General features: G+C 42.5%; 5 protein-coding genes and 1 pseudogene across 5 annotated transcripts; 3 read left to right on the top strand and 3 right to left on the bottom strand.

Moving 5' to 3' along the window:
- Window positions 1–4,525: 4,525 nt before the first annotated feature.
- Window positions 4,526–5,015, bottom strand: LOC119251768 (histone H2A type 1-D). The gene has a single exon (XM_037519036.2). It carries the CDS (start codon window positions 4,983–4,985, stop codon window positions 4,593–4,595), a length of 393 nt encoding a protein of 130 aa, XP_037374933.1. The 5' UTR covers window positions 4,986–5,015; the 3' UTR covers window positions 4,526–4,592.
- Window positions 5,016–5,250: 235 nt separating this feature from the next.
- On the top strand, window positions 5,251–5,737 carry LOC119251777 (histone H2B type 1-C/E/F/G/I). Its single transcript, XM_037519044.2, has one exon. The coding sequence runs from the start codon at window positions 5,306–5,308 to the stop codon at window positions 5,684–5,686; it is 381 nt and encodes a 126-aa protein (XP_037374941.1). The 5' UTR covers window positions 5,251–5,305; the 3' UTR covers window positions 5,687–5,737.
- A 3,249-nt stretch (window positions 5,738–8,986) lies between these two features.
- Window positions 8,987–9,489, bottom strand: LOC119251774 (histone H2B type 1-C/E/F/G/I). Its single transcript, XM_037519041.2, has one exon. The coding sequence runs from the start codon at window positions 9,415–9,417 to the stop codon at window positions 9,037–9,039; it is 381 nt and encodes a 126-aa protein (XP_037374938.1). The 5' UTR covers window positions 9,418–9,489; the 3' UTR covers window positions 8,987–9,036.
- Window positions 9,490–9,700: 211 nt separating this feature from the next.
- Window positions 9,701–10,335, top strand: LOC119251770 (histone H2A type 1). Its single transcript, XM_037519038.2, has one exon. It carries the CDS (start codon window positions 9,744–9,746, stop codon window positions 10,134–10,136), a length of 393 nt encoding a protein of 130 aa, XP_037374935.1. The 5' UTR covers window positions 9,701–9,743; the 3' UTR covers window positions 10,137–10,335.
- A 1,066-nt stretch (window positions 10,336–11,401) lies between these two features.
- LOC119251767 (histone H3.1) lies at window positions 11,402–12,203 on the top strand. Its single transcript, XM_037519035.2, has one exon. It carries the CDS (start codon window positions 11,441–11,443, stop codon window positions 11,849–11,851), a length of 411 nt encoding a protein of 136 aa, XP_037374932.1. The 5' UTR covers window positions 11,402–11,440; the 3' UTR covers window positions 11,852–12,203.
- On the bottom strand, window positions 12,015–12,506 carry LOC119251766 (histone H1.4-like; annotated as a pseudogene).
- Between the last annotated feature and the right edge of the window lie 2,310 nt (window positions 12,507–14,816).

The raw sequence follows: 14,816 nt of genomic DNA, 5'->3' as shown, positions 1-14,816 counted from the left end.
TCTTTGTTTTAGAGATGAGTAGTAAATTTTCATGATTACATTTTAATTAACTTACGCCTTATATTTGACCAGCCATGGCCATCACTAATACCACATCTGAAACCGAATTCATCCTAGAGTTGTATTTTCTTATATAGTATTTCGGAGCCACATTTCAGCATTTGGATTGTAACACGTTTTGAAGAAAAAAAGAATGCTGTTATTTTATTGTAATTAGTTCTTATATAAAAGCCTATATTCTCTTCAATTATTGCAATTTTTAGTTATGTTTGAACTGGGGCATGAGAACTTAATTTGTGAACAGAAACTTAAGTGTAATTTCCTTTGCAAATGAAAGTATTTCCTATAAAAACAAGTATCTGAATAAAATATGCATCCAATTTGTAAGTTTTAAGCTGATGAAGGAAATATAAAATATTACATTAGTATCTACTGTTTTGACATGTTTAAGAAATTGAGATATTTGGGCTACATACAGTATTAGTAAAATAATTGTACCTCCCCACCATCCTGTAGTGTGGCTACTACAAATAAACTACATACGTGGGTTGCATTTTCCATAAGCAGCACTGTTCCAGGTTTCTTCCTTTCCTGTTTCTTGGTCTATCAAACGTTGCTCTCATGTGGCTTGGAAAATGATGGACTTCAAATCTATTTCAAGGCAACCTAGGTACTGAAACTGCACTCCAGTTGGAAACACTGTAATAACCTGAATTAAAAAAAAAAAAAAAACAGATCAGGTGGATAAGAGAGGGCTTAAGTAAACTAATGCATTTAAACATGAATATCATTAAATTTCACTCCTGTTCTTTGGAGTCTAGACAGAATAAAAATGACCCCTGTTCTCTTTCAAGTCTGGTTAATTACTTTGTAGTCTAGACAGAATAAAAATACAAAGAAATTGATTAAGTTAAGAATATCGAGCAGTTACACCATGAAGTTTCATGGAATCTTATCTTGCAAATTCTGCCTTTTCCTAGTAAGGATTCAGTGTGAGGAAAAACTACGTGAGACTTGGAAGTAAGAAAGATAAAAAGGGTCATAAAACCAAGAAAACCCGAGTTGAACTTGCTACTCCTGCGTGATAATGTTTGAAGAGGCTTTAGAACTCCAGTTCGGGGAACAGTCCCATGTTAGCAACGGTAAGCACAAAAGCGAGTCTAGTTCACATTCAGGTCCGCATATGCAAATAAGGGTTTCACTGTGTTCAGTTCTGATTGGTGAAAACTTTGCTAGCGTTAATTGGTCGATTTGCCTGGGCGGTGTTTGTCTTGCTGGTTTGGCATCATTGTTCTATGATGGATGTGTCTGCGCATGCTTGTGCCTGATGCGGTTGTAGTTGGCCTTTGACCCAAATTATAGCTGCCTTTTACTCTGGTTTAATCCTATACTCGGGATGGTGCAACTTTCTTTTCTTTTTAATATTATTTATGAACGTACAATATCATACAAGGTTCAATGTCAGAAAGATTTTGGGAATGTGCACTTTCTGATCATTTTATATCTTGCTCTTTATATACGGTGCAAAATTTAGTGAGGACAATTGTTACGTTGTATTTTCTGGGTTCGCAGAGTGGGGCCCTTCGGTTCACTCTGGGAAAGGTTTCATCAGAACTCCCCTTTCAGCAACACCGGCGAATTCCTAGGCAAGTTTCTCCATGTCACAGAGGTGTTAAAAAAAGGGTAGGTTTATTACAAAGGAGAGAGAAGAATAAAGGACACTTGCGTAGACACAAACAGGTACAAAGACCTGCCCTGAAAGGGACACCTTTGCCAATAGAGAGACCTGCATGATTGCAGGCATGCAGCCTTGGGAGGACCCTGCCCCTGCTGAGGGAGGTCAATGCAGGGAAGACAGGCATGGTACAGATCGTGGGCAGGCAGGAAGGCTGCTGCTCTGCGGAGGGACACAAAGTTGGCAAAAAGAAGCACCTACATAGGCACAGGAGGGAAGAAGGGCATTGCTGTCCCGTGCCAGTTCAGAGATTGCGCTGATATAGTCTTCTGTTTGGGAGGGACTCACTCCTTCATGAAGATGTTTGTTGTTGACTTCGAATAAAATATGTAGAATTTGAAGGAGGCCAGATTTTTACAATGGCCCTAAGTCTCCATATCTTCACTTCAGGTCTGTGTCCCTTATAATGCCTACAGCAGTGTGATACCTGCTTGGGTCTTGTGCTTTGTGATCTAGGTTTTGAAGAACTTAGTTTCTATAGCTTGGTTAATAGCTTTGTTAATCCCTTCTACCCCCACCCCAGCTCTTGGCATTGTGTGAGCCAAGTTTCTGATACTGTGTACCTCTTTTCCAATTTTTCTATCCTTATCTTCCATCTCTTGTACATTTTTATTTGGTAGTGAGGTAGAAAAGTTTTGTTGAATGCTGTACAAATAATACCAAAGATTTATGACTTCTTGGGCATCAATCATTTTGTTTTAATGTAATTTATCATTACTAACATTTCTCTGTTAAATTGTAAATATTCTAATTCCTTATTTGACCCTCACTTAGCATCTTACCTTTCCCCCCATTCATTGATCTTTATGGTATTTAGTATATATTGTCTGTATTTCCTGAATCATGGTTTTACCTTCGTTAAATAAGGTAAATGGATGTCATGTTGCTGATTAGAATGGAAGTAAGCATTCCAGGAGAGGTGATGGTGGTCCTTTCCCTGTCTTTGCCCTGAGAAATCATTGGTAACCACAATACAAGAAGGTGGAAATTTAAATGACCAAACCAAATCTTTCACTCAAGCCCAAAAATCCAAACTCTGAAACATGAGAATTGTCATTACATGGAGTTTTATTTGTGATGCTGATGGAGGGGGTTGGAAGGATAGGTAGGCACCCTCCTCAAAAGAACTGATTCCTGGAATGTTGGGAGTGCTAGCACTTTATAAGTGTCTAAGGAATGTGAGGGAAGTCAGGGCTTTACATTTGTATGTTGAGGAGGTGCTGGGCAGACTAGGAGATAGGAGTCAAGGTGTTAGACTTACACAGCAAGGTGTTTCCTCTGCAATCAGATTTTTCTTTAGATGCCACTGTCAAGCCCAGGGGGACACGGAGAAATTTATTAGGTATGCGACACAATTTTCCGAGTTCCTAGGATACAGATGAAGTCAGTAAACAGTTAAATCATAAGAATGGAATAGAGGGTGCAATTCAGTGTTACCAGTTAGTCCTAAATTTTTAGCTTAGTGTTGTTTTTTGTTGTATGAAGGAATGTGGTTACAGAAAGAGCAAACAGGAAGGGCAAATTTTTCATCATGCACAGACTCATTGAGAACAAGGGAAGGACTCTGGTGGCTGCAGCTCTGAAACCTGTTTGGAAATGTGCAGTTATTCAATTATAGTGAAAGAATGGACTGCATTTTCATTGTCACATCAGAGCCTGGTTTAAAAAACCTGCCTATGTAGTGTATAATTATTTTGAGAGATTTACTTTTGTTTGGTTATTAGGGAGTAGTGTCTGTGAATTTACATGTTATCTTTTAAGTTATTAATGATTTCAATGACTATTTCCACTAGAAATTATGTTTAGTTGAATTATGTTAGTTAAAATTATGTTTAGTTGAACAGGTAACCTAAAGGTTATATTATTGTGTCACAAAACAGCTCTTTTTGCTCTAAATGTGTTCTTTTATTTCAATCTTCCTTCTTTTAACAAGGGAGACAAATTTTCCCTTTATCTTTCTGGGTTCTCAGCTGGGGCCTCTGTCACAAAAGAGAGGTTAGGAAGACAAACATTTCATTACCATGCATATTTCAATATACAGGGCAAGAGAAGTAGGAAGCAGTAATACACAAAGTACTGAGAACTCCAGTTTTTCTAGCATTTTCAATAGAGAACAATTAATTTGTAGTGAAATGACAGAAAAACTTTTAGGGTGGCAAAATGTGGGAAGGTAAATACATACAAGTAAATGGGCTGTTATGTACAGTCCTGTGATGCCACACTGTACTAAGCCTGCAGCAGTCTCTAGCACAGAACTTATAGGCTGATATAAAGCAGGGAAAGGAAAGCGAGCTTTCCTGCTATTGCAGCTCAATTTTCTGCAGTAGGAATTATGTCACAGTGGTATATTTTCAGTTGAGTGTGGCCTACCCATTAGATTGGAAAAATAGACTGAATGCTGTAACTGCTAAAATTTGAAAAGCCCGCTCTGAGATGTGCTTTATCAGCTCCCCCTTTTCATTGTCATAATTTTAATTTGACAGCAAGCTTAAGTACATAACACATAATTATGTACATACATCTGTACTCATACACCCCAAAACCTGTTAACATGACCTTATCATTCTGATATTTACGTAAGACCAGTTATGATTTGTCATGACACAATATTCACATTCCTTACCGTTCTTTTGGTGCAAAGGGTCCCAAGTTTTCCTAAGATTGTGAGAAAAACGAGCAAATTCTTAAACCACCTTGTAGCAATAACAATTTTCACTAGTCTATGTAACTTTTAAGACACGAAGCAAGATTTTCAGTGACTCTAAGTCTGTCACATCCAGCATTCCAGCACTTTCGAGATAAAAGTGGGTGGCTCTGAAAAGAGCCGTTGATTTCCAGAAGTTTGAAGTTCTCAGTCTTACTTGCCCTTGGCCTTGTGGTGGCTCTCGGTCTTCTTGGGCAGCAGCACGGCCTGGATGTTGGGCAGGACGCCGCCCTGCGCGATCGTCACCTTGCCCAGCAGCTTGTTGAGCTCCTCGTCGTTGCGGATGGCCAGCTGCAGGTGGCGCGGGATGATGCGCGTCTTCTTGTTGTCGCGCGCCGCGTTGCCCGCCAGCTCCAGGATCTCGGCCGTCAGGTACTCCAGCACCGCGGCCAGGTACACCGGCGCGCCGGCGCCCACCCGCTCGGAGTAGTTGCCCTTGCGCAGCAGGCGGTGCACGCGGCCCACGGGGAATTGCAGGCCGGCCCGCGACGAGCGCGTCTTGGCCTTGGCGCGCGCCTTGCCGCCCTGCTTGCCGCGTCCGGACATGATGATAGCAAAAGATGAAGAGTCACAAAAAAAACCTAACAGAAATGGTCGAAAAGCAGCAGTAAGATGCTAGTTATAGTGCTCGGTGGGAGTGTAAAATAAGAGTTGCGATTGGCTGAAATCGTTTGACTAGCCAACCAATAAAAAATGAGATGTGATGCAATGTAATTTACATATCTGCGTCACTAATGCATTGTCAAATCAGGGGTGAATAGTCGCAAACACCTTATTTGCATACATCGCCTATAAAAGGGGACGCTGTAAACGTACAGCGACATTTCTGAATTTCGTTTCTGTTGTGGGGAGTGTCTGTTTTCGGTATGCCTGAGCCGGCCAAGTCCGCTCCCGCGCCCAAGAAGGGCTCCAAGAAGGCGGTGACCAAGGCGCAGAAGAAGGACGGCAAGAAGCGCAAGCGCAGCCGCAAGGAGAGCTACTCGGTGTACGTGTACAAGGTGCTGAAGCAGGTGCACCCCGACACGGGCATCTCGTCCAAGGCCATGGGCATCATGAACTCGTTCGTCAACGACATCTTCGAGCGCATCGCGGGCGAGGCGTCTCGCCTGGCGCACTACAACAAGCGCTCGACCATCACGTCGCGGGAGATCCAGACGGCCGTGCGCCTGCTGCTGCCCGGGGAGCTGGCCAAGCACGCCGTGTCCGAGGGCACCAAGGCCGTCACCAAGTACACCAGCTCCAAGTGAGCGCGCTCCTATTTCCAGCTTAGACAACCCCAAAGGCTCTTTTCAGAGCCACTTCCTTTTTCTTTGAAGAGTTGTAATGACTTGGGTATAATTACCGAGTGACAGATTTTTTGCTTCTCCAGTGAATATTAAAATGGGAGGTGGGTGGTAATACTCCGCACCAAAAATGCAGGCCTTTCACTGAAAGTAAAATACCTTCATTATGGCTATTTTTTGCTGTTGCCCACTTTGGCTACAAGTTTGGCCAAAATGATGACATTGAAACTTCACTTAACTGTTCTGAAGTAACTGAAGGGAGTTTGCAGTATTGCTTTAATGGTTTCTTTATATAAGATAGTCAAATTTTTCATTACCATATTTTAAATATCCATTAAGTTCATCTACTTATAACTGATGTAAATACTAAGGAATTGGACAATAAAAGTGCTTGAAAACTGAACACTTGACTCCAAAATGGAGGCATTTAATTTTATTAAGAACTTCACAAGACTTAACTAATCAAAGGTTAGATCACTGGCAAAATAGTGATACGTGATATTGGAAGTCCAGGAAACACACCCTTAAGCTATGTTGCTTCTTTAAAATTATTGTCTTTCTTTAAAATTGTTATTTTCCAGTAGAGTTTCAAGTATTGTATTTAAATATTGCATCACCAAAAAAAAAAAAAAAAACATTTTAAAGAAAAATAATCATGTCACCCCGGGTCCTATTTTGTGTACTCAAGCAAACACACTGAAATTTTACTCTTTTGTTCCTATAATTATTAAGCTACTTTAGGTAATAAAATGTCATGAATGGTGTCCTATGTGGAATAATGAAAAAATATAAAGCATGTATTTAGGATTTCAAATCAGGTGTGAATACTGTTTTCTGTAGTCTTGTGTAATTTTTTTTATGAATAGAAACACCTCCTGCACAACGCCAAAATGCATGCAAGCACATGCACAGACAACATAAATATACAAATATTGAAACAAAAATATGTAAAGAACAAAAGCATCATCGTGAAAATGTAAGTGTAAAACCTAAAATACCAGATAGTTACATATATGAGTATATGCATTGATATAAATATCTAACTTTATTTCTGTAGTCTCATGTATCTAACCAAGGTCCATAAACCTGTCAGGGTAGTACATGGGCTCCTTGAAATAACGTGCAAATGATGTGTCCATGTGCTTTTCCACTTCCCAGAGAAAAAGTATGAAGTTTTCGATCATGCTCTGAAAATACTGTGCCGTACTGTGATAGAGTAAATGCCACCCTTATGTTCACCTCAAATCACTGGGAATGTTTGGCTATACAACTGGGGCAATTAAGTTTGCAGATGACATTAAAGATGCCAGTCAGTTGACTTAAAAATAGGGAGACTACCTTGAATTTCAGAACAAATCCAGTGTGAACACATGGGACCTTAACAATGCAAGAAGACACAACACAGAAACAAGAGGAAAGAAGGCAGCCTCAGGATTTGGCGTGAAATTGCTAGCTTTGAAAGTCAAGGAAAAGGGCCCCCAGCCAAAGAGGTAAGGGTTTCCAGTAGCTGAAAAAGGCAAGGAAATATATCCACTACTTTTGATTTTCCATCAATGAGGTTTTTGTTGTTTTGCGTGGAAGTACTGTGGTGTAGGTGGGGGCGTGATGGGTGGAAAAGGATTCGCCAGAGACAGAGTGGGGAGCAGAACAAGTACTGAAATACTGCTCAGGGGAGGAACAGGCAAAAGACAGGTCTGCTGCTCTATATTGTGGGTTACCTCCCAGGCCTGGTATCCAACTCAGGCAATAGCAGTGATAGACTGTGACTTAACCCCTAGGCCACTAGGCAGGCCCTCAGTGAGATTCTTGTCAAAACCACAAGCTCCAAAATATAAAATTATGTCTTATTTTAAGCCACTAAGTTCCTGATGATTTTCTGTTATATACATTTTAAATTTAAAGGTGTATTACAAAAAATTATTATACATGTAAATTCTTTGTAATTCTGGCCTCATGAAATTTTGAAATTGCTCTTATTTTAACAGCAATTTACTTAAAAAAACAATATCGGGCCTCCCCGGTGGCGCAGCGGTTGAGCGCTGGGTTGCGAAGCTGCCCCCGGCCTCTGCGGTGCCGGTTCGATCCCCAGCTGCTCCCCGGCCACCGGAGGAGGGTCCCGCATGGCGTGCAGACCTCTCTTGCCGCCCGCTGCTCCCCTCAGCAGTGTACTTCGGTCCTTCTGCCTGCTCTGCTCCCTGCTCTGGCTCTGGTGAATTCTCTCACCTTCCCGCGCTTCTGACTGTATCCAGTGCATGTATAAACAAACAAACAAATAAATAAATAATAACATGCCTTTATAAAAAAAAAAATAAAAATATCTATAAAAATATCTAGGGCATCTTGTTTTAACAGGAGAAAAAGTCTAATTTCATAGACCAACCTTCCTCTACTTGTGTATATTACTGCTTTAATATTTCAAGTTTGCACTAATTATTTGTAAATATAGGATTATTGGGAAAATATACCTCAGAGCATCGTAACTTCATGAATTGTAAATTCCTCGATGTTTATTTTTATAGCAATTAATGCACCTTCACAGATGTGTCAAGGTTGAGTTGATTTTAAGACTCCCATTTTGTAAGCAAAAGAATATGAAAAGCAAAGTTTCTTACTTGGCAGAACTGACTTCAGCCAAGGTCTTCTAGCGCTGCTTACACAAAGATTTCTATAAACCACATTTATAGATTTCTAAACACTTCAGGGAGTGATCCACACAGAATGCCTCACTCAGCATAAGGTACATTTCTTTTCCTGGCAAGCCATCTTACCCAGTTTCCACTTAGTCCCAAATCAGCACAAAAGGCTTGCTAGGAAGGGAGGTCTCCATCACAGACTAATATGCTGTTCTCAGACTAAATTCCCAGTAAGAATTACCTGACATGACTACTCAAGAAGTGATGCTAGACAAAAGCAAATAAACTATGTACTTTTAAGTAAGAACTTGGGAATGGGTCAACTCAAAAGACTAGGGTGTAAAGCTTCAGGAATGGAATCCCAGCAACCAAAATAAAGCTGGGATTAGAATCATTTGCTACGTGGCTGATGGCCCCTGCAAGTTAATTGTAATATAATTCTGGATTTGAACACCAGTCTGCTTACTTTACAAAATGCAAAGATCGTCAAATATCTTAAAAAAATAAATCTACTGAGCATATTACCCTGTTCGCTCCATAATGAAGTACTAAATACCGTTGTCTAGACACAATTCCAGAACTAAAACAAGCAATAAACTGCATTACAGACTCTCCAGATGAAAAAGAAAGTGGCTCTGAAAAGAGCCTTTGGGGTTGTCTAAGCTGGAAATAGGAGCGCGCTCACTTGGAGCTGGTGTACTTGGTGACGGCCTTGGTGCCCTCGGACACGGCGTGCTTGGCCAGCTCCCCGGGCAGCAGCAGGCGCACGGCCGTCTGGATCTCCCGCGACGTGATGGTCGAGCGCTTGTTGTAGTGCGCCAGGCGGGACGCCTCGCCCGCGATGCGCTCGAAGATGTCGTTGACGAACGAGTTCATGATGCCCATGGCCTTGGACGAGATGCCCGTGTCGGGGTGCACCTGCTTCAGCACCTTGTACACGTACACCGAGTAGCTCTCCTTGCGGCTGCGCTTGCGCTTCTTGCCGTCCTTCTTCTGCGCCTTGGTCACCGCCTTCTTGGAGCCCTTCTTGGGCGCGGGAGCGGACTTGGCCGGCTCAGGCATCACGAACACAAGATGAGCTGCACAGCAAGGAAGAAATGGTGCAAGATCTGGTCTCTGCGTACATATATTTGTAGAGCTCTTACGCAAACTGGATGTTAAAGATCTCGGGCTTTCATTGGATGAGGTGTCTCTCGTTGAAAGGCGTTATGCAAATTATGTGATTCTAGTTCTACTTTGTAATTGGTTGAAATCGCAAAGATTATATTAGCCAATCAAACAGCGGGATTTACAATGCTGCTTGCAAGTATAATTACCTCTCGTTTTCTACGTAGATCTGTGTGTTGGTGCTTCTCTCTCTTTTCTACTCTTTTTTAGTTGTCTTTGAAATGTCCGGACGCGGCAAGCAGGGCGGCAAGGCGCGCGCCAAGGCCAAGACGCGCTCGTCGCGGGCCGGGCTGCAGTTCCCCGTGGGCCGCGTGCACCGCCTGCTGCGCAAGGGCAACTACGCGGAGCGGGTGGGCGCCGGCGCGCCGGTGTACCTGGCCGCGGTGCTGGAGTACCTGACGGCCGAGATCCTGGAGCTGGCGGGCAACGCGGCGCGCGACAACAAGAAGACGCGCATCATCCCGCGCCACCTGCAGCTGGCCATCCGCAACGACGAGGAGCTCAACAAGCTGCTGGGCAAGGTGACGATCGCGCAGGGCGGCGTCCTGCCCAACATCCAGGCCGTGCTGCTGCCCAAGAAGACCGAGAGCCACCACAAGGCCAAGGGCAAGTAAGACTGAGAACTTCAAACTTCTGGAAATCAACGGCTCTTTTCAGAGCCACCCACTTTTCTCTCGAAAGTGCTGGAATGCTGGATGTGACAGACTTAGGGTAACTGAAAATCTTGCTTCGTGTCTTAAAAGTTACGTAGACTAATGAAAGTAAATCGGAAATTGGGAGAATCTTAGCATTTAATATTATTACCCAAAGGCTCTTTTCAGAGCCACCTACACACTCATGAAAAGGGCTTGCATTTTAGTGTTACTAGTTTGTGCAAGATGAAATGGGAGTGATCCTCATTTTCATTTTTTATGCTATTTAATACCATCAGAGTTAGTGTCAGAAGTTTCTGACCAATTTAATATTTAAATGTACCTGGGTCTTAGACTTCATTTAACAGAGAGAGAGAGTGGGAATACTAGTTAGGCCATTGAAGGTGGAAATCTAGTTTGACCTAGAGAGCAGTTAAGTCACACACTTAAAATATTTCTTGAAAGGGGTTATTTTGCATCCCAAGGTCATTAAAACTAAAACCAATCATTTTTTTTTAAATTACCTGAGTCTTATCAATTTTAGCTAGGATTACAATAATACATTGCCTGTAATTGTTGAAAAAGACCTTAAAGCAGGATTCAGCAGATACCCTGATGAACGTAATAATCTTTTATACCTTTTTCAAGGGTAGGTATTGCTCAAGGTTGTTTTCACACAAACTCCGCTTGGAATTGCAATACAGAGTGGTGTGCTTTTATCTGAGGATGTTAGCTATTGAACAGTAAATATGTGGGGAATTCAGATAATGGTCACGATGCATGTAGGATGTCTTAAAAACGTAAAACGTCTGGGTTTATGCTGAGAACAAAAGGAGGTGAAATGAGCCTTCCTAAGGTTGCGTAAGCATAAAACTATCTCTTAGCCAATCACATTTAGCCCGCGCTTTTTTTAAAAAAAATCAACAAAGCTTTGGGCGCTAAGATTTAAATTTTTTATTTACTAGCGCTATCATTGTAATTATTTGAATTCATTCAGTTAAGGAAAATCAAAGGGCATTGTAATAATGCCCTTAAAGAAAGTAGAGGCAAGAAAGCTTTATAAACCTAGCAATTAAGCGGGTGGGTTGCAGGGAGATGTTAATTTTGGGGCTAAATTCACTGAAGACTCATGTGATCGGGAAGTGAAAGTCGCTACCAATGTCTGCATTGCGAGCCGTAGATGAACAGATGCCCTGTCCAATCAGAACGGGACTCTCTTTATATATACTGACAGTGTTGGCGGATTTTCATTTTTCCATCCGTTAACTGCTCCAAGGAAGGTAAGCATGGCCCGCACCAAGCAGACCGCTCGCAAGTCCACCGGCGGCAAGGCGCCCCGCAAGCAGCTGGCCACCAAGGCGGCCCGCAAGAGCGCGCCGGCCACGGGCGGCGTGAAGAAGCCCCACCGCTACCGGCCGGGCACCGTGGCGCTGCGCGAGATCCGCCGCTACCAGAAGTCCACGGAGCTGCTGATCCGCAAGCTGCCGTTCCAGCGGCTGGTGCGCGAGATCGCGCAGGACTTCAAGACCGACCTGCGCTTCCAGAGCTCGGCCGTGATGGCGCTGCAGGAGGCGTGCGAGGCCTACCTGGTGGGGCTGTTCGAGGACACCAACCTGTGCGCCATCCACGCCAAGCGCGTCACCATCATGCCCAAGGACATCCAGCTGGCGCGCCGCATCCGCGGGGAGCGCGCTTAAGGTGCCTTTCCGAGTAACAGCAAAAACCCAAAGGCTCTTTTCAGAGCCAACTACTTTTTCCGTGAAAGACTGCTGAACTGTTAAATATTAACCCACTCCCATTCTTCGTGCTCCCTTTGCCGCTATGTGGTGCAAATTCCTTTGTAAGATTAGCTGGGTGGGTTTCACTTTCTTTCTGGAGGACTTTTTCGCTACGGCTGCCTTGGCCTAGGGGTGTGGGCTTTGTATGAACTTTTACCCGCCTTTGGTTTCGCTGCTTTCCCCTTTTTCGGCTTGTCCCCGTCGCCGCCTCAGGCTTCCTTGCCTCCTTCGGGGTCTTTTTGGATACTTATTTGGGTCTTTGGGTTCTAGCAGCCTTCTTGGGCTTGGCCGCGCCGCCCGCCTTCTTGGCCTTGGGCTTGGCGTCCCCGGAGGCCGCCTTCTTGTTGAGCTTGAAGGAGCCCGAGGCGCCGGTGCCCTTGGTCTGCACCAGGGTGCCCTTGCTCACCAGGCTCTTGAGGCCGAGCCTGATGCGGCTGTTGTTCTCCACGTCGTAGCCCGCGGCCACCAGCGCCGTTGTGCTCTCCCTGCCACCAGCGGGTTTGCGGGCTTTTTTCTTTATTGGCGTTTTTCCCGTGGGAGGAGCAGGAGGCGTGACAGGCGCGGTTTCAGACATAAGAATTTGGACACCTAACTGCAAAAATAAAATTAAACAGTCTCGGAGAAAATCTGCCAGGCCCAGCTGTGTCTATTTATAGACACACATCGACGCTGTGAGCTGAGCCCCCTGCTCAGTTCTCCTGTTTGTCTGCAATTTAGTCAGTTTTGTCCTGGAGTTGTGTTTGTCATATCTTCTAGGAAAGCCATAAAACTAAATTTTCCTGTGGAAGAATCACATCAGTTGTATTCTACGAGCCAGGACTACTTAGGATCTGAGATCTTCATGGTTTCTCCGGTTTTTATCCCATCAGGCAGCATATTACAAAAGTCCCATACACAGAGATTCATGGGTCAGAGAGACTACTTGAGTTTGGTTTAAAATATAAATTATACGGTTTGTGCCTTCAACAGCTTGCTCTCTAGTAATATACTATAGATTCTTGGCTTTTCATATGTTTAACGATTATTTGATTCTCCCTGAGATTTATCCAAAAATTTATTTTATATGAAGAGAAATAACACGCTCTTTTCTAGACTTATCTCCAGGACAGTTAAAGATGCTTGAAAGAACATCTATTTCTGATTCTAGAAAAATCATTATTTTGTCTGGAAAAAAACTACCATAGGTTTTTTTTTTTTTTTTTTTTGTGACTGTTGGAGAGTTATTTTTTTTGTATTTCAAGCATTCAAAATTGGCGAGAAGAATGAGAAATGCAGTGATCAAGTATCCTCTTGACATTATAGGTGGGCCTGTGTTGCAACTACTGTTGGCAGAGGAGATCAAGCCAAAGATATAAGACAGCATTGGATCTCTATATGGGCATAAGGAAATTATTTTATTTACATTGATTTTATGGGGGAGGGTCAGTTATTAAAATCTTCACAAGCTGATGGATTACAGAGGCCTGTCATGCTCAGTTAAGTAGAACTTCGCCAAAATATTCAGGTAACAGAACCAAAGAATATACAAAAGCAACACACAAAATATAGGATTTCCTTAAAAGGGAATATACAAAGCAAGCATGTTTTTTATTCACTACATTTCTTATTTAAGCAAGGACATTTTTTATAGGGAACACTATAACCTATGATTAATATTGAGTAGGTAATAGATTGCTGGTAGAAGATGACAATTTGATTTTATTATGTGCTCTATTATAGGTTTGTCTTTAAAATAGTATATTTATTTTGAAGCATGTGCAAGTCTGTGTTTCACTAGGATTATGAAAATGAGACATGCTGGGGATAGAGGAAAGTCCAAGAAGTGAGGGTTTCATCACAATCAACACATGACTACTTCATGTAGCACATGGCCGGAGGCCACCTCCGCCAAACTGGGTGTCAGGGGTTCAGAAGGATGGGATGGCGTCGGCAACATGGGGGTTGAGGGAAACTAGGAGACACAGACTCAGTCTGGTGCAAGTATCTCCAGAGCTGAGAGTCTCAGCGGGTCTTTATTTATATATTAAAGCAAGCAGTGACATTATATCAACATATACATAGAAACAAAGCAGGGACAATCGGTACATTCCTTTCCCATGGACATCTGGCTTCTACGTGCTCTCAGAAAAAAGGTGAGCTTTCAGGTTATTAGATAAAAGAAACCTTAACCTTATACTAAAACTCATTATTTCAGCTTCATCAATCACCTAAGAGTTGATAATCATCATTGCATTCCTATCCTCTAAAGTCAAAACATCAAAAGACTCTACTGTCTATATGGTCTCCAGCTGAAGACCAGCTGCTTTCCTGTTTTCTGGTTATCAATTAACAGGACCTTTCTGCCTAAAGACTTTTAACACAATCAACTTCATGAATCATTAAAAGGGCTTCTTTAAGAAACTCTTAGAAAAGGTAAAAGAAAAATTTATGGCTCCCCTGGGCCACTTACCAGTCATGTTCATGTTCAACAAATTATTTCCCATGTTAGGCCAATTTAGTGTTTAATTTTTAAAGTTAATTCTTCGTGCCTATTACTTACAGTATTCGTATAACTTAATGCCCAATGTACTTATCCAAGAAGTTTTGCTTTTTATAACCAAGAACAAAAAAATAAATAAAAGGGATGTTTGCAGATTAATCTTGGGCCCCAAGGTGTGGGGAACAATGGATCTTCAGCCACCCGGTGTGAGGCTCTTTATATATCTTCAGCCCCAGGGTTTGAGTCTCTTTCATTTTCCAGCAATTTATCTGGCTGGGCTATCAAGGCCCCCTGCAGCACATTCAACTAAAACATGAAAATATTAAGTTAATAAAAATTAAAAACATGATTTTGAGCTGAGAAAATAGATCAATGTAAATCATTTCTTCATTGTATAGTCACTTG

This window comes from Talpa occidentalis, unplaced genomic scaffold, assembly GCF_014898055.3.
Source record: "Talpa occidentalis isolate TD23 unplaced genomic scaffold, MPIMG_talOcc4v2.1 talOcc4.2, whole genome shotgun sequence".
Taxonomy (NCBI): Eukaryota; Metazoa; Chordata; class Mammalia; order Eulipotyphla; family Talpidae; genus Talpa; species Talpa occidentalis.
This window is presented reverse-complemented; position numbering and strand designations above follow the sequence as displayed.